At 39.9% G+C, this 25,573-nt stretch overlaps 1 protein-coding gene across 3 annotated transcripts; it reads right to left on the bottom strand.

Moving 5' to 3' along the window:
* Positions 1-2,173: 2,173 nt before the first annotated feature.
* IL20RA (interleukin 20 receptor subunit alpha) lies at positions 2,174-25,573 on the bottom strand. 3 transcript variants are annotated; one of them, XM_065835074.2, is made up of 7 exons: positions 25,430-25,573; positions 12,164-12,293; positions 10,110-10,288; positions 9,256-9,431; positions 8,162-8,306; positions 7,466-7,605; positions 2,174-5,344 (listed from the first exon to the last, which is right to left on the bottom strand). In XM_065835074.2, the coding sequence occupies exons 1-7, from the start codon at positions 25,524-25,526 to the stop codon at positions 4,406-4,408; spliced, it is 1,806 nt and encodes a 601-aa protein (XP_065691146.2). In that variant the 5' UTR covers positions 25,527-25,573; the 3' UTR covers positions 2,174-4,405. The 3 variants fall into 3 exon arrangements, with proteins under 3 accessions (XP_065691146.2, XP_065691147.2, XP_071662600.1); XM_065835075.2 differs by having other exon boundaries at positions 7,466-7,527; XM_071806499.1 differs by having other exon boundaries at positions 12,178-12,293; positions 25,430-25,540.

Raw genomic sequence — 25,573 nt, 5'->3', positions numbered from 1 at the left:
TATTCTGGGCAAGAAATGTCACCCATCTGTTAGCATTACTGTTTGAAAGACCTACAGACACCGGAACATTTTCACAGCCCTTTGTAAACAGTCAGTTATCCTTGTTTTAAAATATTTGAACCATGCTGCCATTCTGTTTTAAGTTTTGCTTGCTTTACATTCCAGTCATTTAATCTGGTTAAGCCTGTATTTGCAGGTTAGACCTTATGGAAGTCATAACTTTTCTCTTTTGAGAAACTTTGATAGATCTTGTCAGTTTCAAATTCAGAAATTCATTTCTCTTTAGGGAAGTGCTAAAGCATAAGGTTAATTTAAAATTTAATTTGAAATCAGTAGAAACTGAGCATGTTTCTGTGCAGTCATTTATTAATAGTGTAATCTGAAATATTTCCTTGATCAGGATGTTTTCATATTGTGCATTTTCCAGCCCCTGAGAACGTTTTTCAGAGTTTTTGCTGGACATACCTTGATATCCATAGGAAAATCTGTGCTATCCAATTAGCAGTGTTAGCTATTCTTTCCAGAGCCCACCTCTCCTTCTAACGACTGTACTACCAGTGTGTTGCAAGTTACTGGACCATCACAGGTGCTAATGTACTGCTGACACCTCCAAAATGCACCCGCTTACCCTCTACCCACAGTGGGCCCCTCCAAGAACTCTTTCTGATCCCACTTTTGCAGAGAACATCCTCATCCCAGCCTTCTCCAGCCACCCATGCTCCTTTAGTGGTCCTCTGGTGAGGTGATCAGAGAGCCCCATGAAGTCCAGGGAATCCAGCTGCTTGCATCTAATGGCTGTATAATCTAGTCTTCCTTTAAATGATTTGATAATTTCCCTGTGCTTTGTGTTACAGGTTATCCTGCATCATGTATTAGGCAGTCATCACGTATTCCTTACCTGGTTAACCTCATTCACTGAGCAGGCATTCTGGCTGCAGTCCTTACCGTGCCAGGCACACAGCTTGTGTTGCATTTTTGCCTGCTGTATTTGGACTTTTCCATCTGCTCATTCTCATTGTACAATAGTTTTTCCAGGGCCACTGTAAGTCAGACCACAGGTATCCTGCACTCAGCTGCCTCTTTCCGTCTCTCCTTCAAGAACTCTGTCATTCTCTCTAAGTTGTAGGCAGCAAAACCACACTTAGAAATTATAGTTCCTTTCCAAAAACTGTGTGTGCCCCCACCTAGCTACCAGTTTCATCACCATTAGATCTCATTTTGATAGCTAAGCTTCCTGTTTTTCAAGCTCAAAAGAGCATTACCTTAGCCTTTTATAGTAGTATTTGCCTTCTCTCGTCATGGCTTGGCTTATTTTGTAATCTGGATGCTATTTTTCCAGTAATGGTGACATCAGCCCTGCAGACACAGAGGAAATTATATTTTCATTGCCATTTTAGTAAATAAATATCCAGCCATATGTCTTCAATATACCGCTACCTGGTTCTATTAATATCCCACACAATTTTCAAAATCATGGATTTCAAGGCTACAGGTAGCTTTGTGTTTGAATACGGTTTGTAGTCTTTGCCGCTGGATATATTCCCTTGGTTTTGGCTGCATTAAGTCTATTAAATGTGGTTAACTAAAGTTTAATGAAGTCTAACAAAGACCAGGAACATGCCAGTTCTCTTATTGTTTGGATTTTCTTTGTAATTAATAGTGCCTCTAGTCTGAAATCTTGCAGGTAGAACAACAATCTTATATGGAAGTATTTTGCTCCTTGCTGATTGTTTGGCTTGCTGAAGGTAACATGTCTCACTTGTTCGACATAATTAGAATATTTATTTTAAGGCAAATCTGAGTAACTCTGAGGATATTAAAAACACCATCAACAATTTAGTGGTTTTATATTGATTGAAACTGGCACCACTTTTTTCTGCCTCATCAATTCCAGAACTTGACTAGCTAACCTGAAAAATTATTTTGCATATAAAACAAAGTTCTTAGCTTCATTTACTCAGTTTTTCCCCTTGCCTTTTTTTTTTTTTCCCTGTGCTTATCCTGAGAACATTTTGAAAGTATATCTTATAAATTTGAAGAAGGACTGTTTGCATAATCTAGTACCAGTTCCGAATTTAATGTAAATTCAGACCAAAAGGATTAGACATTGAAAGTACTTCAAACTTCTATTACAAATATTTTGGTAAAAAAAAAAAAAAAAATTAACCACTATTCCAATGCACAGATTTATCATGAAAGTGCATCTGAGATTGCAAGAATCTCAGTATCTTGTGCCCTGATCACAAGTAATTTTAACTAGAAAGGTGATGCCTTTTCAAGTACCAGAGAGGAAAGAAATGGTATACAACTTAACTGTAACTGAAAAGTTAAAAAAAGGGGGGATAAGATGCAGAGAAAGGAGACTACAACAACTAACAAACTGAATGAAATGACATTCTATGGTTTAGTTACCAAGTTTTCCAATTTTAATCAGCAGTGACTTTAATGTAGTAACTGCTGGGGCAAAGTGTCTTTATCTAATACAAAAAGAAGCAGCAGACACCAGCAATTAAGGCCAGGGGAAATAGAAACAAAAAATAAGGGATACCTTCTTCTTTGAGGAAGGTTGATTGGCAGCTGCACCAAACTATTGAAGTAACTGGAGCATCCTCATCCTTCCGTATGGAAAATATACACTAAACACAAGTTATTAGTCTTAGGGTGGCACTGACTGGATAAAATTCAACAGACTACAGAAAAAAGTAAATAATTGTTTCCTACCTAGGAGTCAGAGCCCTCACATCACAATAATTAGGAGATTATGCACAAAGAGCTTAGTTAAGAAATCTTCCGGAAATATTGGGAAAGATATTGGATGGCTTAAATGAGGCTGGTAGTTCAAGAAATTTTGACCCTTTCACATCAACTATTTTCTTCTTTGACACTGAGCTATAATCCTCCCCTGTGAATCTCCCAATGCACAAACGCATTGATATAAGTATTTAGGTATAACATTGCTGCATTATCTATATCTTCATTATAAAAGCAGTTCAGGACATTTTCTTACATCAGGTAAGGAGTCATCAGCATGAAATATTTTACTGTCATTCCTAGTTTTAAAGTCTATGACTACAATTGAAATATTCCAGAGAATGAATAGTTGCAGAAAATGCCAATGTCATGCAACATCATGCAACAAAAACATTACCTGAGAGAAAAGATATTGGTAAATGCCTTCCTTCAAAAATATACCTAACCGTGTACCTAGCTTGGAGGCTACAAGTTTTAAGCACCATAGAAAATTATTTTCTCTTCTTTTTTTTTCTCTTCTTCAAAACAAAACAAATAATTACTGTTATTTTTTGTGTGTGTTGAAAAAGAAGTTCCATTATGAACAAAAGTGGCAGATGATACACTCTGAAAAGAAAAATATCATCTGCCCTAGTAAATAATTTCTAGAATATCCTGTAATTTTACTATCCTAAATAAATATCACATTACATGGAGAAAAAGCAAACTTGCATTGGAAGTCCCAGTCAGAACATCCGGTAATAGGAGAAAGCCCACAGGTACACTTTCTGGGTACCTGCCGTGGCAAGTGAGACATGTCTGAAGAAGCAGTGGTGTGTCTGGGGCAGATGTCTCCATGTGAGCAAGTCACGTCAGCCTGCCACTGAAGTCACTTGCAGGACGTGAGTCACACAGAGGCTGTACTGTGAGTGTCTAAGGCTGAATGAGACACAGTCTGTCCAGGAAGATTATAGGCGTTTCACCAAATCCCTGTGTCACCTTTTCCCCCAGTTCAAAATGCAACTAATGCTTGTTTGCTTCTCCCTTACGTCTGTCGAGCCTGTAGGCACATCTGCTAAAAGAAGTGCTGCTGGTTGAGTGTCTGTGCAACATAGTGTGGCCAGTACCCGGCACCTCACACGAGACTTTCAAGAGAAATACATAAGAACTTCATTAAGTAGAAGAATGTTTATAAAACGGAAACAATATATACTGGCATGCCCTTAACTTCCACAAAAGTCAGCTCAAACCATTACATGAAGCAGGAGTAAGACCTATAAAGGACTGCATTGTGTCAAAATAGCTCATCAAAATGTTGTATTTTTGCTTTTTATTTGCTAAACATAGCCGATCAACCTTATCAACCTTATCAATGCTGATCATTTGTTTTGGTAGAAATTACAATGAGAAAACCCTAACAGCATCCTTTGTAAAAATATATATATATTTTTTAAAAGTAGATAATCTCATAACCTGAGGGGTTTCTGATGGGAGATGAAATCACTTATATCATGCCTAAAAACTGTTATAAATAACACATCATTAATAAGTTGTGCAACTGAAATGGTTCTGAAAGCTTCAATACATTAAGATGTGTTTGCTTTACTGAGTCCATCACTCTCTTCGGCAAAGGAAACAAGATTTTGCATTTTAGAACATTCTAGAAAACTACCGTTCAGTCTCCCATTTCTACATGCAGTTCCCATTGTTCCTTGAATTGTAGGAGATACATTTCTTGGTCCTCTGATGATTCATCAGATACTTCTTTCTCATACAGTCTGGACAAAATTCCCTCTTTGTCACGATCATCACACTTGAATACTCCTTCACACGCCTGATTTTCAACACTGGACAAGGTAGGAATATACAGTCTTCCAGTGTGAGGATCCCAGTCTACTAATATCGTCTGTCCACCCTCTTTGTCCATGAGGCCCTGCTCTGTTTTTTGCAGCTGAGGATAGGATGTCTGCCCCAATTTTTCGGTATCCAAGTCCACCAAGTTGATTTGGGTCTCATCCAGCAATTCATCTGCTGCATCAACCACCTTCCAACTAGGTTCCTCTGTTTCCTGTCCCATACAAGAGTCTGTTGCCCGCAACTCTAGTTGGGGACAATATGGCTGTCCTGTTTTCATATTAATCAAGTCCCCCAAAACAATCTGTGGCTCATCTAGAAGTCCCCTGGGGGGAGAGGAGCTCTCTTTCAAACCGAGGTCTTCTAGTTTCTGATCAGGACTGAAGTCTTCAGCTCTTACATGATGTTCATATTCTACAGCCTCTGCATTTTTCTGTCTCAAAGTATTCTTTGTTCCAGGCTGGCTATAAGATGGCTGCTTCCCATTTTGGTCCCCTTCTGATAAAATATCCTTTTCACGTGAATTCTCTTCAGGTAAAATGTCAAGCAAGTGTTTTGTTTCTAGCACTTCTTTTGAAGGCAAATCCTTTCCTTCAGTGCCATTATAAACAGTGTAATACTGGGGACTTTTCCTTTCTGATAAAGGATTGCATTCCTGAGATGGTTTGTACTCATCCATGTTAACAGTGATAAGGTTGATCACTATTTTTTCACATGGTATGAAAACCTTTTCCTTGCATGTGTCAGTGTAGTGCCACACCTGGAAAGAAAAAAAAATATTTTGAGTGAAGTATGATAAAAATACCATCTTGGTGCTTCTTATGCTGTCATATTTTTAAATAGAAGGCTGGACTAGACCTTAATAGGAGGTTATTTCAATTTAGAGAAGTAGTAAGTTCATCATATAAACCTACAGGAGTGTTAATATGTTTGATTGTTTTGATTTTTTTAATTCTATCCGAAGTGACCAGCTCCAATATCCATTTTCTCATCTTCCCCTTGTCAAAGTAATGGTTAGAAAAATATTGTTAAATTCAGGTTTTGTTTCCAGCAGTACAAACTCAAGTGACTCTGGAGAAAATATTCAAGTTGTCATCGGGTCACAGATTACGGCGTCTATTCCACTTCTTTTAGGCAGTGATGAGGAAGTACACTCAAAACCACATCCCACAAGCACAGAGTCAGGTACCATGTTAAGGCATAGCTTACAGAGAATTTAATAATATCAGGGTTCCTTTCAGAGAGGAAGCTATACAGAAGGTGCAGTGTATGGAGCCTGCATTGTGCAGTCTGTCACAGGCTGCTTTTGTGACTCTGTGATAAATCATCTAGTTAAACAATAGGAATCTTTCTGAAATGAGTAATATTTCTAACAGGAATAAATATTGTATGAGCAGTCACTAAAGGAAAGTGCAATGGAAAAACAATGACCAGAATCTGCACTTCAGTGCTTTCAAGCTCGAATGCAAGAATAAGAGCACTAATCCATGCACCAGGTAGTCTGAAAGGTCCCCCAGGTCAAAACAAACTGCTTATTCCACCTCCACCTGACCCACAGTGAACAGTTTGTAGGTTGGAAAAGCCAGAGAGCATCATTAAAATACCAGGTCTATAGTAATTTGTTACCTTAACATCAACTGAATCCAGAGGTAGAGAAAGAAAATTGAAGCTTCAAGGTGGTCATTAAAAAAACCCAACAAACCCAACATACAAACTATACATTTATTGGAGAGAAAGAACCTCCTGGAGTTGGACTTTAGTCTGGTATCAAGTGGCAATTTTTCACTTTACATTCTTGGATGCTGTGATAAAGCTGGTGCCTCATCAGGTGCAGGTGACTCCTTGCACATCTGAACAGACTACAGCAGGAGCTGCTCTGCTCCTTCTGAACCCACAGTACCTTTGTGAACATTTCTCCTGTCACCTCTGTGCTGCTCTAGATTCCTTCAGAAAGAGCAGCATGTTGAAACCAGCTCACTTATATCTCCCATCCTATGGTGTCATGCAGATTGCATTAACATCTAAGTGTTAATTCATTTTTGTAATTGCATGTTTATGCTTGAGCAACTTGTTTAGAGGTAATTGTGAGAAAGCTCTGCTGGGCTCATGAGCTGGAAACCCAGCGTTTCTTAGACTTTGGTGGTGTTTTTTTTGTGGTTTGTTTGTTTGTTTGTTTTTTTCCTAAAAAGTAGAAAAATTTGCAGCTCTAAGAAACTTGCGAACACTTTTACACAGAAAGTGTATTCGGATTGTATAAATAATAAAATGTGCTTTTTGGTACGTTTTGGGTTGTTACAAAATGGTGCATTATTGTAAAGTATTCTTGAAATCTGATTAAATTATCCGTATGATGCGTGTGTGCTAAACCCTTCACAATAACAATTAAATGGTAAGATGTGGTAATACCCGGTAATAGTCCCAGAAAACATAATGGAGTTTCTGCACTGCTTAATTATCTTCTCTTCTTGTTTCTGATTTCAGCCAATTAATTCACTGAATCTCTATTTTGCTTCTTCTTAGGTCAGTTTAGGGAGTGCTGACTTCCTAACAGAATTTGCCTCAGTGCACCTCAAACCTTGCTTATGGCAATGACTCTTCCCAAACCAACAGCTCTGTTCTGATCCTCGTTAGCGCTGGTCATCTTTTCAGATCTGGGCATCTTTTTAGACACAGTTGCTAACATGAGTTATTACTTTTTTTTTTTTTTTTTTGCATTTAATAACCCCCAATGTGATTTTTTCCCTTGATCTGAGTGGCAACTAGAGCTTTTATTTGTAACTAGCTATGGTTTCCTCCCAGTCAACTCAGAGCCCTGGAAAATGCATAGCTGTCCTGTGAGTGCCAAGGTTGGCAGTGACCTACTGCAACAGAGAACACTTACCAGATTTGTTGGATGTTCCTGTTTGCTGATGTGAATATACCTGTGCACACAATAGCATGTCACTGAAATAAAAAGGACGGCAAGCATGATAGGCAGAACATATCCAAATATGATTGTTACAGTCTCATCTGCTGTTTTATCTGTTAACAAAACAAAAGTTTTCATTGTACTGAGCAACTTTTTAATGTATTCAGGTAGTCATGTGCATTCACCACATTGTTTTTTGGATATGAGATATAAATGTTTTAGATAAACAGAGAATATGTAGAAATTTTTTAAAAATTACATTTGAGCTACAGGATAATTCTTTATTACTACCTAAATTATAAATTAAATTCTAAACAATAAGTAACAGTCCCTCCCTCAGGTTCTCCTGTTTCTGACTTCTGACCCATGAAATTGATGCAGCTCTGCTGCTCTCAGACCTCATTCAAGGAGAAAAAATATTCTTCACTCACTAAGACTCAAAGAATATAGATCCTTTTATTCTCAGGTACTGTCGTACCTTCCAGTCAGCAGACCCCAGCTACGTTATTAAAGGCAAAGATTTTTTTCATCAGTACAGATGCACAGAGAGGGGAGAAACAGTGCTAGTTTTTCACTCTCAGAATGGATACATTAAGAAATTACAAACTCAGTCACCATGATTTTTTGTAACTTGGATCTTCCTTTTGTAATTTGCCAGCTTACACATACCTTTCAAAGTAGCAATGCAATATTCTTCAGAGAACCCACTGCGCAGAAGTGGTGTGGTAACATATATCTGTGCACTGACACAATAAGCTGTTTCAGGCTCTAACCAAGGCACAACCAAGGTGTTGTTGCTGATGGAGAAGAACCACTGGAAGACAAAAAAAAGGAACTTTTTTCCCCTTTAACTCCTCACTTATGGGAAGGTATATACAAAACATGTTACAAGCACACAAATTTTCTGGAAAGAATAATGATACTTTAAGAACTGCCAACTGCACCCTTTTCTTCCAGATACAATTATCTTAAGTCCTCTTTGAATATTTTATCATTCTTCTACCACTACTGAACAATTTCATGATTTATATGAAGTAGGACTGTGTACTAGCACTAGTCCACATTCTCATGCTGATGTTGCAATGGAGCAAAAGTGTCACTCCCACCCTGTCCTGACGCCTATGCCAATAAAAGGCACAAGGTACATTTCCACAAAATCTTTCAAATTGGGATGTTCTATTAAAGAACAGAAAATACTGACAAACTGGAGTGAGTTTAGTTGAAGATCACCCGATGGCTGGGGCTGGAGCACTTGCCCTGAGAGGGAAGGATGAGGACCTGGAGTTTGTTCCACTTGGGGAAGAAGGCCTGGCTTCAGGGGGACCTAATAAAAGCCTCCAGGATGACCCAGGGAGATCATCAAGAAGATGAAACCAGACTCTTCACAGTGCTGGATAATGGGAGGATGAGAGACAGCTGACCTAAGTTCAAAAAGAGAGGTTGAGATTGGATATAAAGAAACAAGTTTTTTCCTAAGAGGAAAATCAGGCAATGGAACAGGTTGTGCAGGCTCTATCCTTGAAGGTTTTCAGGATACAACTGGACAAACTCTGAGTGACCTGGTCTGAGCTCAGAGCTGATCCTGCTTTGAACAGGACTTCGAAGTAGAGACCTCCTGAGCTTCCCTCCAACCTGAATGATCCTACAGTTCCTATTAGTCTATGAATTCTGTTTCGATCCATGCCGCTATGGACAAATCACATTTCAGTGAGCAGAGAGGACAGATATAACTAGTGCAGTTCTTCAGACTCATCAAAGCTTACCCGCTTCTTTGTTTTTTTGTTGAAGACAGACACGTTGTATTGCAGGCCAGGATACACTTGAAGCAGAGAGATGGATTCTCCCTCAGGACTTCCCTTCCATTTCTCAGGAGCAGTCAGAATGATTGAAATAGATTTCTCAGTGGAAGATACACTTAGTGTGGGTGGACCAATTTTGGCTGGAAAAATGAACATGTACAAAAAGCAGTCAAATGCAGCAGAGGCACAATGATTTGGCCATACAGTTTATTAAAATGGATGATATTAAATTTTTGTTATGTTTTGGGGGGGTCTAAGTAGGACTTAAAATAATTTTCTACCAATGTAAATCAATTGTTCAATCAGATAACTAACTAACGTTTTATAAGATAACTAATTTTACAGTGTAAGAAGGTGGACACAGATTTGGAATTTTTCCTAGAAATTCCTTTGACTTTACAGGATAAACAACCTTGAAACTCAATTTGCTAAAACAAGCTAAATTACCAGTATGTTCTCAGGTTATCTGGCACAGATAAGAGATATTGTGTTCCAGAGTATGATTACTGCTTGCTTCAATAGAGCCTTTTCAATATCAGAGTTCTTTATACTGTGGATGTGCCACAACTTCTATTTGCCTTGAGTAAAGCTTTACCATAGCATAAAAGAGTATCCGTATATATAACACACATCCAAATTGTATAATGATTATTTCAACTACTTCTGCCAAAAGCATAAATGTGAAACAACTGCAAAAAAAAAATCTAATTGCTCTATATAACCTCATGTTAAAAATAAAATATTATGTGCATGAAATCTGAGCAGATAGTATTAATCGAGGCCATCGAACATCTGGCTGTGTGATTTGCTTTCCTTACTGTCTGTAAGAGGGTTGAATCTTGTGGTCTCCATCCAGTCGGAGCACATCCCATTTAGAAAGGCTTTCACGCTCGCGTAGTATTGTTCTTCATAGTCAGATGTCTCACTGGAGAGGTCACACCATGTTCTGTTGATATTCCTGCATTCTGGCTTTCTAATCCATTTGCCAACACCATATCTATTTTGAAAAAGAAAGAGAAAGGAGCTGTTAAAATGCTATTGCCATGATATTAGTAACGTGATAATATAGCACAAAAATTGGTATTACGGCTGATAAAACAGTTTACTTGTTTTGCAGGAATCTGCAATTTCAAGGTATTCCCAACTTCAGCTGAGATAAAATAATGTATTTCCACAAGTTTTTAATGAAAAATAAATCAGAGTAGGCTCTATCCAGAAGAGGTCATATGGAACTAACTGGGATGTTACTGATATCAATCTAAGTTGAGTTTTGCTTACATAGACCAGAGATCTCTCAACTCCAGCCTCCACAGCTTCAGTTTAAACTCTAAACACAGAATAACAAAGACAGGATGACTATTTCGTTAGAGACAAAGAGTTCTGTCAGAATAGTCAGTTGCTCATCTTGGTGCAGGGAGACAGATAATGTTCAGGGTCTCCAAGGTGAGTGGACAGGAGACTACTCATTGCTGGCTGTTACTTCTTTTCCTTGTTTAAAAGAAAGACTCCATTGGAACACAATGAACTTCAAAGCCCTCCTAGCTGAAAGAGGGTCATATACATGTCACCAACAATGTCTCAGTACTGACCAACTCTTACACATTAGTAGAAGAAATCAAAGTTTCCTTGGAAAATTCCTGCCTGGATTTGCTGAGAAGCTCCTGCTCCTCAAATGCACATTATGCTGAAAATAATTCCCCTTTGGCTGCTAATTAGTGAGGGCATGTGGCAGCTTCTGTGTGACTGGAGGAGAGTATTGCTCACCAGCATTTTCCACCGAGCTGAAGACCTTGCTCTCCTAGGTAGACAGGAGCACATATGAGTATTTTCATCTTCAGTGTGAGGGGTGGCCGTACCTGTGACTACAGACTCTTCTGTGGGCCAACTGACCCTGCAGAGTCAGCACAGCTTGTGCTTCCTAAGCATTTTACCTTCTATACAATTACTGTTCATTCCATAATTACTGAGCACACTTCCCTTTTCTAGGAGGTGGATGGTGTCATTCCTCTGTTAGTACAGCAAGCAAGATCTGGACAAAAGAGGTTGCAGTCTCTGACTGTAGAAACAGTTCCTTCCTTTTTTTAGTAGCCAGTACGTGTTACAGGGAACTCCTGGAGGTCTAAAGTTGTTTTAGTGCCATGAAAACATTACTAGACTGAGGGAATTGTCCATATTAGAGGTAAAAACTGGGAGCATTATGTCATCCATTACTCCAGTGCTACGCCTGTTTATAAGCTAAACTTCTATCACTGTCCTGCAGAATGACCCAGTGCTCTCTCAGTGGGAATAAGGGAAATGGATTCTGGTCCTTGCTCAGATTCCTTGATATCCTGCAAGGGTGCAAACCTTGAAAACAGAAAGGCCTGATTCTAATCACATTACTCGGTTTTCTACAATACTTCTTAAATTCAGTGGATTTTCTCCTAGACTAGAGAGACTTGAGGGAACAGAAGAAAACTGTGGGACTTGCGTCTGTTAGAAAAGACCAACAAAACACTGGGTGGTGTTAATATTCTATTAAATACTACATCTCCAGATCCATTTAAACGTGTACAGAAGACTAATTTGTATAGATGTCAATCCACAGCACAGTCCTGCTGTCTCATTTCTCAGGAATGCCCCTGAAAGCTTCCATGTTGCATTCTACACTTCTTTAATAGGAAGAAATTATCCTTATAATTTTTTTTAAACCGAATCTGAAGTAAGCAGTACCAGAAGTAAAAGTTGAAAACTATATTGCTTAAATCTGATGCACATTTTAATTCTCCTTTCTTTACTTTTCAGCAGCCCTATCTTGATTGTGATTTTTTTAATTATTATTTTAATTGCCAAAATAAAAGTCAGCGGGGTTAAAATAGACAAACCAACTTACACTGCATACTTCACCTTGTAGAGTACTCCATCTCCTGTGCCTTCTGGTGCTGACCAGTGAAGGACATTTTTCATGTTTATAGATTCAAAATGGACATTCCTAGGGTTAGGCAAAGAACAATACAACTCTCCTGAGAAAGAAAATGAGAAAGGAACAATATACACTAAGAATCTGCTAATACATATGCTTCCACTTTAAACAAAACAGGTACATATTTTTGAGTAAGGCATACAATTCTATATACTACCTTTCTTATAATTGAAAGCACAAAGTTGTTAGACATGGAAATTCAGTCTCTTTTGAAAGTGTCCCTAGCCAGTGCAGTCCATCTCTATGGGTTTTTTCTCTAGCAAAAATAGCTTTGCCATTTATGACAGGCATTGGCATGGACATATTCAGGGACTGGAAGCTAAAGCTGGAAAAGTTCGGCCTAGAAAAGGCATGAATGTCATAAAAGCATTTGAGTATCAGAACAATTTAACATTGGAAATTGTAAAAATATCCTTGATGCTTCAGTAGAATTCTTGTGGTAGCTGAGTGGACTTTTAAAAATCAAACCAGGTATTTTTAAAAGACACACAGAGTCTACTGCAAACACAGCTTTACCAACAGACGTGTGACTTCCCACTGGAGGATCAGACTGGTTAATCACAATAGCCCCAGTGTCATTTGACCATCCATGGTGATTCTCCAGAAAGTTAAAAGTGAACATCTACTGTTAGGACCCTCATCTAAATTGCTGTTCATTGCACCAGCTTTCAAAACGAACAAACCAGCAAGCCTGGGGCTCTTCAGAACCCAATTTCATTTCTTCCTAACACACATTCCTCATCTCATAAATCAAATGGAGATGCTCACTTTGCTAAATTACTTGTGAAGTGGAGGCCTGTGGGCCCAGGGGTAGCATCCCAAGCTCCAAGTTGTGACTCAGTGCCAGCACCTCCTGCCATGAGACCTGCGCCCATGGGAGCAACCTGAAGCTGCAGCTCCTGGGAAGGAGCTTCTCCTTGAGAGTGGCCACAGGAGCATAATGGGGAAGAGAAAAAGTGAATCTGTGGTTTTTCAGGACTTTTCAAAACCCTTTACGCTCTTCCTCCAGGGATGAAATTCTAGTTCTTAAGATAAGAAAAAGAGACAAAGGGGGAAATAACACATATTAACACAAACAGAAGGAACCTCTCTAAAAGGTCCTTGACCTTTGTTACTTCTAAAGCAGACCTTAAAGGGTTTTTGTAGCATATTTCTTTATTACTAGAGTAATAGTATTCGTCCTCCTGTATATGTAACATACAGTTGCTTTTCTAAGCAAAAGTCACAACCATTTTCCACCATTAACTTGCTGACTCCTAGTTGACAGTAAAAGCCAGGTGCATCTCTCTACCTCCAGTGGAGATGGTGGTCAAGCCCACCAGCTTTCATCTTTGCTTCCTCAGCAATTAAACTTTGCAGAGATGCACCTTGTCTGGGAAGGAGTGGCAGGAAACACTCTAAGTATTCACATGAGAAGGATAATCTATCCTACATGTCCACCCTGAACTAAGAGGAAAAAGAAGGGAGTTCAGTTTCTGCAAAAAGAGGAGCACTGGGAGTAACCCCTTAATGGGAAGAGGAGCAACATATGAGAATGGGTCAGCTGGGAGGTCTGCCAAGTGTTTTGAAGGGCAGATTAGAGAAACATCTGCCAGAAATGACACTAATTTAGTTGATTCTGCCTAGGGGCAGGGGGACAAGCTGGGTGATCTCTTAAGATCACTTCCAGCCCCATTTTGATATGTTTTCTTATACTATCCGACAAATCTGGCTTCACACTGTGTAGTAATAAATTTGGCAGGGGTACTGCTGAATCAGGTACAGGACAGCTAAAAACTTCCCTAACAGCTCACTTTTCACACCCTTATTCTTTAACATTTTTGAAATGTGTATTGTTTATATGGCTAATCTATAGTCACCAAATTGAACTGTCTGGAGGCAGCCAGCTCATCACAGGCAAGGGAAATCACTTCCACTGTTTTTGTAGATAGTTTTTGTTTGCCTGTACCTTTTGACATTTGTCCATCCTCACATAAAAACATCTATATTCCTCGAGCACATTTTGAAGTAGCAAGAGTCGTGCATTCGTCTATCACATTAAAATATTTTTAAATTAGTAGCATGTAAAGGTGCTTTTTGTTGATTTTTTTTTTTTTTTTTTAAATTTCCCTCCTTGCAGTGTGGTTTTTGCTGTGGTAAGTGAAGTTTCAAAACAGAAACACTGACTGTAGCAGTTGAGCCAATCTCAGCATGCAGAACCCACAGCGTGTATCTTTACAAAATCTAAAGCAGTACAACACTGCCGGTGCATTCCCACCTGTCCCCTGCTCTGTGTGATTTGGTAGGCAGAGGGACTGAGACTGTTAACTTTCCATTTGCTGTAAAAGCAGAGATTTGGTTTCTATTTCTGGTCTTGCTAGTAAAGGCTTCTGTTTGCCCTTACAACAAATCATGCAAGTGTTTTATTCTTCAGTTCTGCATGTGTAAAGCATGAATAAAACTGCCATACCCCTCTATTTCTTCAGGAAGAGTTAAGAATAAACTCCTTCATGTTTATTTGATGCTCAATAGTATCAGGAGGCACACGTAGAAAACACATCATACATAGAGTTTGGATATTCCATGGTTACCAGTCAGAAGAGGACTCAAATATGTGCATCAGCTGCTTATTTCAGTATCTTGTCTTAAAACACAACACATTCAGTTATATTCTGATTTTATTTCTTTTAACAGGGATTAATGGCATGGGTGTCACATGGAGTATTTTCAGTTTGTTCTGGCCTACGTGAGAACAGAAATCAGTCATACATGTTGTTTTGCTAGGTTTAGTCTGTCTCATCGATAGTCTGCAGTGGCTGTCATCACTTCCCAGTATAACTAAGTCACTTTATTTATTTATTGCATGGAAAAACCTAAAGCTGTTATTACTGTCTTTGGAAATGCTGTAAATCAAACCTTGAGTAATATCATTCTTTAAATCTTCATGACTCTGCACACCTGGACTGGAAAGAAAGGAATAATACAGGCTTGCAAACTTCAGCACCACAAGGAAGAGCCCAGTTCTGAGCTTAGACTAAGCTGTTGCCAGACTCTTGAAAATAGATGTGACTTAGCCTGAAAACACCTTCACGCGTGAGCCAAAAACCCCACTGACGTCAGTGAGATTATTCACAGGAGTAAAAGATGGCACGGCAGGTGCCTCATTTTCTCTTTGTGAAAGTGTCTGCTGGGTTTAAAAGCCTGGCCAGTTTTAATCATGTAGGGCTCCCTGCCAGGTATGTGCCTTGCTCAAGTCAGTACTGTTCAAAGCTTTGTTTTAGTTATAGCCCTATCTATCTATCTCTCTCTCTCTCTCTACCCACATAAATACACACACACAAATACAAATATAAACACACATAATTTCCATGTTACAACTATTTGTGCAGCGTATCTATTTTTTATCTGCTAGGAGGCACCACTGCCTATGCCAATGACAAAGAGCTGTGTTTAATGTCAATACTGCAGAACAAACACAGCTGCAACTACCTGTGCCCTCTTGCTATGGATTTGTTAACTTTTCATTTGAGTTGCATGACCTAGCAGCTGCAAAGCATGAAAATACGTAAATATATAAAACCATAGATTTTTGTTTTTTTCCTGTATATTGGCTAAAGTTCTGGGGTAGGAAGAAGGCAGAGAACCCACTGAAAGGTGACCTTTTGGTACAGAAATGACTCCTTTTGTACTGCTCTCAAGAAGAGCAATCATCTGCTGGATTTTACTGTGGCATGGCTACAAGGTTGCAAGCACCAAATTATCCAATACAATAAAACAACAGAGAAGGTCACAGGGTTTCTCTTATAATTTAACACAGCGAGTGGTGTGGAAAGCATTAAGGTGATCCTTACTGCAACACAACTTTTCCCCATAGCCACAGCAGTAAAAGCCAAGGACTCCTGTCCTACAATCTTCTCAGAATTTAAGCAAGGAACTCCTTTTCTGACAGAGACTTTGGCTTCAATTATTGTTGTATTTTCTTACTTGAAAGCAGCCCTTGGGAGCACCTCTGATGGAAGCAGCTCCTTTGTGCTGTGCACCGAATCTACAGGCAATGCTGCAGGCACTCCCTGTGCCTCACCATTTGCAGGTGCCACTTCAAGGCCATGGATCTAACCCACATTCACACACCTTGGTGAGAGGGCAGCCTCTCAAACAGGCTGACTCCCCACTTCACCTTTTCCCACTGGGAGCTTAGACCCACCAGTGAAGCATCAAGCAATTTGGGAGCAATGTAGGACACCAAACATTTGATTCTGGCAGTGCTGTAAGCCACTGCCCTTTCTTTAGCCTTTCTGTTCAGCTTTGAGTGACTTCCACCAAAGTCGGGCAAAATCTTGCTTGCTTGTTCTGTGTTGCTGCTCCTACTTTTTAAAGGAATTTTAGCTCTCTTTTCCTCCTCTAGCTCATCTGTTTCAATGGTTACCTTGTTCTCAGTAAAAAACTATTCCCTCAAACACATGTCTAAGCGTAACATAAAAATAGTCGTAGTCAGAACAAATGTCTACTGAGTATCGTGTTCAGTGGTGCTTGCTAGCAGAGGGTTGGGCCTGCCTTTTGTGGCACATCTGCAGCCTGAAGCAAGCTGGCACTGCCATACAGGAATGTGAGGGACTACACCAAGCAGTAAACAGGGGAACCGAGCCAAAATTGGAGATCAGAAGTTACAGAGAGGAAGGGAAACCCAGCAAAGCCAGGAATACGCATTGGTAAATGTCATTACCTGCTACTAGTCATCTTAGCAACAACTGTAATAAATGAGTTAACTTTTTAAAAACTGAGTGGGCTTGAAATTTTTCTCTGTGCTGATTCTTTTAGACTAGAACTCAATGGGCTGGATAACGAGGAGGAGGAGTCATTACACCTGAGCTGCCTTTCTCCTGGTGGGTTGCTGGAGTTCTGAGACCGCTGGGTACGAAGCCGGGTTAGCGAAACCCTGTGACTCAAGCAGCGCTGGTGGGAATGTGGGGAGGAGCACAGAGGTTATTTCCTGTTCTAGTCATAGCAGAGCTTGAGAGCAAACCACAAAGTGTACTCTTGCCCTCCCAGAACTGGAACCCATCACTTCAGAAGGGGCACAGGGGAGAGAAAGTAATGGACTGGCACAGAGTCGTATGACTCAATTTAAACCAGGCAGTGGAGGAGACAGAAAAGCGTGAGAGAAGCGCTGGGGAAATGTGAGAGAAGGATGAGACTGGGGCATGTGAGGTTTGTTTGTGAAGAAATAAGCAGGCTACTATTGGAAAGAGGGGAACCCCTGGAGGTCATCTGGGGAAAAAGCATGGGTAGAAATATGGCTTGAAGAATGGGAGGGATGCAGAAAAGGAACTGAAGCTGTGGCTTGCCCTGACATGCTCTCCCCCTCCGTGTGAAGTCTTGCATTAATCCATCCAAACCATGTCCTAACTTATAGAAACACCCCTACAGAGAACATTTTAGACTCAGTTCATAAAGACCCAACTTCAGAAAGGACGAGAAAATCTTCCCAGTTCATTGAAGACTTGCTAGGAGATGGCTGTGGCAGCTAACGTCCATTCCTTTTTGCTAACTTGAATGACAGAAACAAAATAAACTGAGTTTTCTTCCAATGTGTTGAAGGTTTGCAAGTGCAAGAGCAGAGCTTGTACTACATAACCACACCCTGCTACAAAATCCTCTCCTTGATACACTCCAACAGGAGAAAGTTATTGTAGGTATATTTTTTATTAATGCTGAGTGATCAATACTGGCCTGAAACAAGGTGAGTGAAATTCAAGATGTGCTTCTCTAAAATGACTTACAACCCCTTCAAGGCTTTTGGAGTCATAACCCATCAGAAGAGTTTTGTGTTTTAGTGTTTTTTTTTTTTTTTTTTTTTTTTTTAAATTATTAAATTTAATGTGGCTTTGTTAAGTTTAGAATGCAAAAACATTTTCTGTCAAAAAGAACCAAATTAATTTTCAAAGCCCACTGTTGACAGAATTTCGTGAGACAATAACTGCTTTTTAAAATAGAAGTTTTGAAGTTATATAAAGTATTAAAAATAGCCCGACTGTCCAGCATTTAATTTTGAGGATTTTCTTTTCTCCTTAGAACGTGTTTAGCATTACCAATTTATTGCTGTTTAGATCAATCATAACCCAACAGTCAAGAAAAAATGAAAACTTAATTAGAACACCTCTGACATTTTAAACTTGTTTTTCAAAATACCTAAAGGTTAAGTAAGCTTTCTACTTGAAATATTGTAAAAAATACGCTGTGTGACAGTTATCATACAAATTCTGATACACCACATTTTGGAACACACTTAATCCATCTTTACATGAAATATCTATTTTTTTTCCACACATAAACTGAGAAAAAAATTAATTTTGGCTTTCACCGTTTAGTGCTGGTTAATATCTATTAGGCAACAACAGTCCAGTTAGAACTGACAGCACTATATTTATTGCCTAAAAGGTGTTGCTGTTTGCTCTCTGACCTACTGATGGCTTACCTAGAGAAGGGATTTTGCTTTTGTTGGAGTCCAAATTAATTTAATTAGTGAAAACCCCTCTTCCGAATCTGAATTTCCCCTTTAACAGAAGATTGAGTGTGGTGTCAACGGAGGATGAGTACTTGTCTTCATTTCTGGGGGAAAGGCAATCCTGAAAAGATGTAAATCAAACACCACCTTCTGCATCCAAGATCTGAGAGGAAGGACCAGCACCCCCAGCAAACTTGGAATACCTCATCCCTTACAGGCAATCACTCTGATGGGGTCACACAGTCACCCCTGTCTGAACAACCATTAACAGCCCATCTCCAGTCCCCCGCCAGTACTTGCAAACAGTGAGAGGCAATTTCAGGTTCACCCTGTGGAACAGCCAGCATGGCTCTAGGTTTGATCTCTTTCATGGTGCTGGAGACGGGCCAGTGATACCCCAGCAGATGTGAAGGAGCCCATTGGGTATCTGTGCTACTCAAAGTACTCACAGAATTATTTTTTCCCTCTTGTGTCCCACATTTACACTTCTCCCCACAGATGATGAAGGACATAAGTGCCTTTGGGAAGCAACTACCTGTAGAGAACTCACAAGAGATGAAGGTTTCCTGGGGTACATTTCTGTTGGTCTCCTGTCAGGTGCAGGCTGGTATATTTTGAGGCACTATATGACTGCTCAGAGTGTCCCACAGTAATTTCAGATATGAACAAGTCAATATCTAATTATAGGTGTAGTACTATTTTTACTGTCTTTCCTGTACTCAACAAGCATTTTTTGTTAAAACCACTAGTCATGATTTTCATGCTCATTTACTCATCTATAGATTCAAAGTGATTTTGCTGTACAGAGGAAGTTATTCAGCATAATCATCTACATATTTTACACATAAGTTCTGAAAGATTGCCTCAGAAATGGTGTTAAATGTAAGTGGTGTTATGTGTAACATACACAGCTGGATGCAAAGGACAGTGTGGTGTCACAGACCTTTCAGGGAACAGCCAGCACACTGTGATGAGCTCAGGAACCTGACCTGGGCTGATGAAGAAGGCAGCTCATGGTCATGTTTGAGCTGTTGCAAGTTGATTTATACTCAAAGAGCTGAACAGGTCTATTCCTGCATCTGTCTACTACCTTCTTAAAGTGGGGGAAAGCCCTGTCAGCAATTACATGTGTCTCTGGCAGTTTTAAGTGCTTCTGAGCTTCCTGTACTTCACTATTTTGACTACACAGCCCCACAAGAGCAGGATATTGATGTATTTTTGGAAAAGACAAGGAAAGCCAAGAGAATTGAAGTCTTATGCAAAGTAAATGCAACAATTAACACTGGCTCAAGTGCTTCCCCTAGCCTTTAAGAAACCAGTATGAAATAAATTAACCCCTTTCATCTAAGAGCTGTAAAACCCACTTGTGTGTGTTTTTGTGCACAGAATGTGATCAAGCTCAAACACATAAACCTTGGTGTCAGCATAGAGCATCCTTGCACTTCCTGAAGTAACATTCTTCTTCTCTTGCTTCCCATTGGACACATTCCTGTTCCCATTGCAGAAATCGGAGTGGAAAATAGAAGGTTGAAAAATAGCTGAGCTATCAGGTGAAATTTAAATCAAAGTGCTAGGGTATAAAGAAGAGAAGAAGGAACTCCAGTATTCCTCCTGTTCCTTTATTGACCTTAAAATACTCTGGCAGTAGCCAGACAGACAGCAAAAATAATCTGTTTTCCATGAGAAAGAGATATAGTTTATTTAATCCCTTCATATATAAACTATCCCATACCTCCTGTCCTAAAACTTGTTTCCATTTCCTACTGTACTTTTTTCAAGATAGGAGGAACAGTGGATAAAAACCTGCAAGTTGCTGGTACGCCAAGTATAAAGCACAAACAGATCTGTGTATCTTTTAAACTCAGCTCTCTAATGAAACCTCATTTTTGCCTAGAGATGGGCCTGGCTTCCAGAATTTAGGCCCTTACAAAGCTAAGCTTAAAATATGGGAGTTCTTGTTTGGTTCATAAAGAGTGATTTTTCTCTCTCTTAGGTATTAATCCTGTAGTTGTAGATAGCCAACACTTGGAGAGAAATCAACCAGCAGAAATCAATCTGTACAAGCCACAACTATAAAAACAAACATAAACTGGAACCACACATGCACAAATGACTTGAGTAATCCTAACCACTTGCTTCTCTTGGAATTAAGACTATAAAGGCCACTAGAGAACAACAGTCACAGAAGGATAAGGTCAACAGTTAGAATGATGAATCTGGATGTTCACATGGCGAACTGCAAAGCACATCTGAGTTTGAGAGTTTAATCACAAATCCCAGTAGTGTTTGAAGTTCCTCTACAGAATGAACTACCTCCCTCAACCATTTCCATTCCTAATTAACAAGCAATAAGAATCTGTTACGTCATGGAAATCACAAGCAATGCCAAACATCAGGACACAGATCACAGCATCGTCCAAAGCAGCCTGACATGAAATTGGAAGGTGGAGATGAAAAGGGTGAGGCTTTTGATTATATGAACATGACACTCCTCCTTCATATACCGTATTTCTCCTTATGCCAACATCCCTTTTTATTTACTACTGTTGAATTTATTCTTCTCTCCTTCATGCTGGGAGAGAGACAGGAAATAACACATAAAAACACAAGATCAGCCCTCCCCTATACTTCCACTCTTATTACTGAAGCTTAATGCCCCCTCCAGTAAACACACAAATTATCACCACCACAAATGCAGTTCAATCCTATTGAGTATATAGACGTATACTGGGTAACACAAAATACTACATGCACAAAATAATCAAGGTTTCTGAGGGTTCAAAAATTATTGTATTTTACCATATCTTTCCCCGTTTCTCTACCTTTGCATGAACATTTTTTTTCTTTGAATCATTAAGCTAATCAAAGAAGACAATTTTCTGTGAGTTCTTACTGTGTTTGGGTAACATACAGCCACAACTTCAAGTGCAATTTATTAACTTCTCCAGGACGTGGACATTACAGAGTATATCCACAGGGCAATTAGCCTATTTATTATGTGTGCAGGCCTTATGTATGAAATAACCTCATGTTTCAGTATGTTATTTAATACTTTACCTAATATTTACTGTCTGTGTTAACAGATCAGCCTCTTTTCAGATCCAAAATGTACCTTAAATCATCTTGTGTCAATATCTAAAAATCTCAGCACTGTTAAACTTGGAGCTAAGCGTTTCACTTCTGTTCTTCACGAATTATGACTGGTGCTCAAAGACTATTCATGGAGAAATAGAAGTGGTTGTTCAGGCTTTGTTTCTATCACAATAAGCTGAACCAAGTTGCTTCTGCTGTTCTGTATTTTGGGGGGAGTGAATTGCAAATGCCAGTCTCTCAAACTCTTCTCTCAAATCCAGGATAAGCATCCACACAGGACTTAAAGTTTTTAAAGTGCTGCATGTGTACTGACATCAGGGAGCCTTCTCAAGGATTAACTGTGGGTATGCAAGAAGGAAAGGATGTAGATTATTAGCACTGGAATCTTGCCTGCCTTCTGGATGGCTTTAACATGATAAAATATGTCTGGGCATCAATGTGGTCCCTGAACTCCATCTCAATAGCATAACTGCAAATCCATGACCCCTTTTATCCATTTATTCTGTATTTCCCAGGGCAACATCTTGAGCAAAAGGGATGTTTTGCACCTTTCAGCACTCTAGTAACTGTGAAAGAAAACATGTTGACATTTGCTTAAAGGGATGCCTGAAGCTGCTTCTCAGAGTGTAGATCTATTTATTAGTAAAAAAATATGATAAAGTGGAAGATGAAAGACAAGTAAAATAAATCAGATGTGTCAATGCAGACCAAGAAACTCATGCAACTGCTAGGAAACATTAAAAGGGGAAGATTTCAAAGTCCCATCATAAAAATACATAGTTGGTACAGCCACATACCAACTCCAGTGGGACCTAAGGCTATGTCTACATTACTGAATAATAAAACCCAACATGAACAGATCTGTTACATGAAAACGTTGGTATTGAGAAAACTTTGTCTATACTACGCACATTACTGTTTTTTTAACATTGGACTAGCTCTACTTGTATTAGATATGCTGATGGAGCACATACTTGAGAAGAAATCCAGTTCCAAGAGTGCATCACAATACAGACAAAAGCACAGTTAGTGAAATAATTGAGAGATTTGCTTCAAAATCATATGCCTTATCTGAACAAAAATATTAAGTACACCTTCAATATATCAAAAGGCTTTTATTTTTGCAGTACAGCATTCAGGCTCATTTTCCCCTCCTCATAATAAGTATATATTGTAGTATCTGGGTTGGTTTTTTTTGGTGTTTGTTTTTTTGTTGTTGCCTTTTTTTTGTTTGTTTGTTTTTTAAATTTTTCTGTGTAGATCTACAGGACGGAGATGGGAGTCTATGAGCTAAAAATTTAAAGGTTGCTCTAATTTCAGAATATGACATTACGGAAATCTCCTCTAGGAGTATGGAGAAGGATTTAAGATGGGGCTTGGTAAACTAATAGATAAAGATTCTACTGCTTCCAAAATTCAGGGTGTTCCTTCCTATTCTTATGAGTTGCGTGCAAAAAATTACTACGCTTATGTGGCGAAGAACAGCATGCTACATTCCTTGACCCTGTCAATTAAACAATGAATTTTCCATTTTCCCCATTTTCTTTTCCATCTCGCATTTTCCATGATTTTTCATTTGTTTTAGAGTACAGTGAGTGGAATACCGGTTTACAAAAATCCCCCTCAAGTGCTATGTCGAGTAAAAATTTGTCCTGTGCAAAACCAGGTAATGCTTAGATAGCCTGTAAGAATAAGATTGTACTACTAACACACCACAGTGAAAACAATAGGTGTTTTCCAAAGGTTCAACTGTAAATTCAGAGTTCAGAAAAGAACTCCATAAGAGAACTGAATGGGACAGATCCCGTAAGATGCAAGAGTTCGAGAACGAAGTCCTGCTGTAGAACTGCTTTCCATGGCACTTGGGCTCCTGTGCAGTCTGTTCCTACTTCAGCACAAAATCAAGCACCCAGGACAACTGCAGTATTTATAGGACCGCATCTGCTTGCAGCTGGCACCCATGCTGCTTCTCTTGAAAGAAAGCACCCGAAAGAGACTCCTTTACCTATCATTTCACTTTGGAGAAAGAGCAGGACTTGCTATAACACTTCTGCATCTCTCTTTTTTTTTTTTTTTTTTCCCTTATTAGCAAAATACTGATAGGCTAAATTAAAACAACCTTTACTGTCTAACACTGAAGAGGTGAAAATGGAAGCTCTAAGCCTTTAGTGAAAGGGTCAGCTCTCCCTTCCATGTGGGTATTTCTGTCAAAAAAACCCTGAAATCACATCCAGCTAAAACCACTAGTCAAAAACAACATAACTCCCTTGATATTTTTCCAAACCTTCTTTGGAAGCAAAATCAGTATTAATCAAATTTTAAAGTTTTGTTTTAAGGGTAACTCAATGCCAGTTATACAGATTTTCCAAAACACTTGCATTGATGACTTGAATAAAATGAAAACAATGTGGTCAGTTACCTAAAAAGAAGCTGGCCTTGGTATCTCTGAAAGCCACTAAAAATCACTGATGCATAATGGAGCAGTTTGCCAGAAGAGTTAAGGGAGACACAGTACTTCGCACTGCTCAAGAGCATTCAGGTTATGAAGAACAATGCTTACTGCCATCCAGCTCTCACAGGATCTGTAAGTTTTGGTGTGGATTTAAATGGGAGCAGTCTATCCTTAGGTATTTAGTTTTGGAGGCAACGCTTGCAGCAGAGAACAATAGCACAGAATCGGTTTTTCAGAAGACCTGATTATCTCCGCAATGCCTTGCCCAGTTTTATACTCGAGGAATATAGAAAAAGAAATAGTGCCTGATGCTTTTAACAGTAGCAGGGGAACCACCATGCACACACATTCAACAGCTAGTTTACAAGCTCATTCCTACTCAATAGCATCATTACTCATGCCAAAGACTGTTGTTAGAGCTGTCCCCACAGCCCACGTCAGCTGTAACCTTTGCTATTCCCTCTGTCTCCTTGTGTTTGGATGGGTGGCTGTCACCGAAGGAGTGCTCTAGTCTCCAGATGGGAGAAGGGAAGCAGAGTCACTCAGGACACCCGCACGAGCTGAATTTCTCTACCAAAAAGCCATTCTGCCTTTTGTTTTAATCTGGCTCTTCACTGCTCAGGTAGGACTGCTGGGTTTTGTCACTGGCAAACACAAAGGAAGTTACAAACACCAAAGATATATGGGGAGTTAACCCGATGCATATTACAAGGACTATCTCAACAGTATGCAATCAATTTACAGCTGAAAGTAAATTAGCATACAGCTTGTAAAACCTAATCCCAGCATAACTACGGAGAAAAGAAAAAGGTGAAGCAACATTGTGGAAATACCAGTCCTCTTCTTCCAGTGAAGTATCTGAGGTCAGAAACACGAGTATTAAATAAAGGCACCGCTGTCTCACACGAACGGCAACGCAGCGCCCCAGCCTTGGCCGAAGCCGCCTCCTGGGCCGCCCGCAAGCAGAGGGAGCGGGGCGGCACGGAGCGGCACAGCGGGGCCGGCGTGCCAGGATAACCGAGCGCGGAGACGGCCCCGGGGACTCGCGGCGCGGGGGATCCCAGCTCCCACCCCCAGCCCGGGGAGTGATGTGCATCCCCCCGCGGGCCTAGGGCGGGTGGTGGGACGGAGCAGCGCCGCCACCTACCTGCGTGCGCCGCGGGGGACGGCAGCAGGATCGGCAGCAGGATCAGCGGCAGGACCAGCAGCCAGGCCGCCCCCCGCCGCGGCCGGCCGGCGTTCATAGGGCTCACATCTCCCGGCCCGGGGGCGCCTCGGCTGCCCAGCGCCG

Source organism: Patagioenas fasciata, chromosome 3 (assembly GCF_037038585.1).
Source record: "Patagioenas fasciata isolate bPatFas1 chromosome 3, bPatFas1.hap1, whole genome shotgun sequence".
NCBI lineage: Eukaryota > Metazoa > Chordata > Aves > Columbiformes > Columbidae > Patagioenas > Patagioenas fasciata.
Note: the sequence above shows the minus strand (reverse complement) of the source record. Positions and strands in the feature narration are given on the sequence as shown.

Coding starts and splice junctions, on each gene's coding strand:
- IL20RA (XM_065835074.2), bottom strand. CDS start 25,526: ATGAACGCCGGCCGGCCGCGGCGGGGGGCGGCCTGGCTGCTGGTCCTG. Junction 10,289..12,163: donor TACAAGGTGAAGTATGCAGT/GTAAGTTGGTTT, acceptor TTTTCAAAATAG/ATATGGTGTTGGCAAATGGA. Junction 8,307..9,255: donor ACAAAAAAACAAAGAAGCGG/GTAAGCTTTGAT, acceptor TTTGTCTTCCAG/TGGTTCTTCTCCATCAGCAA.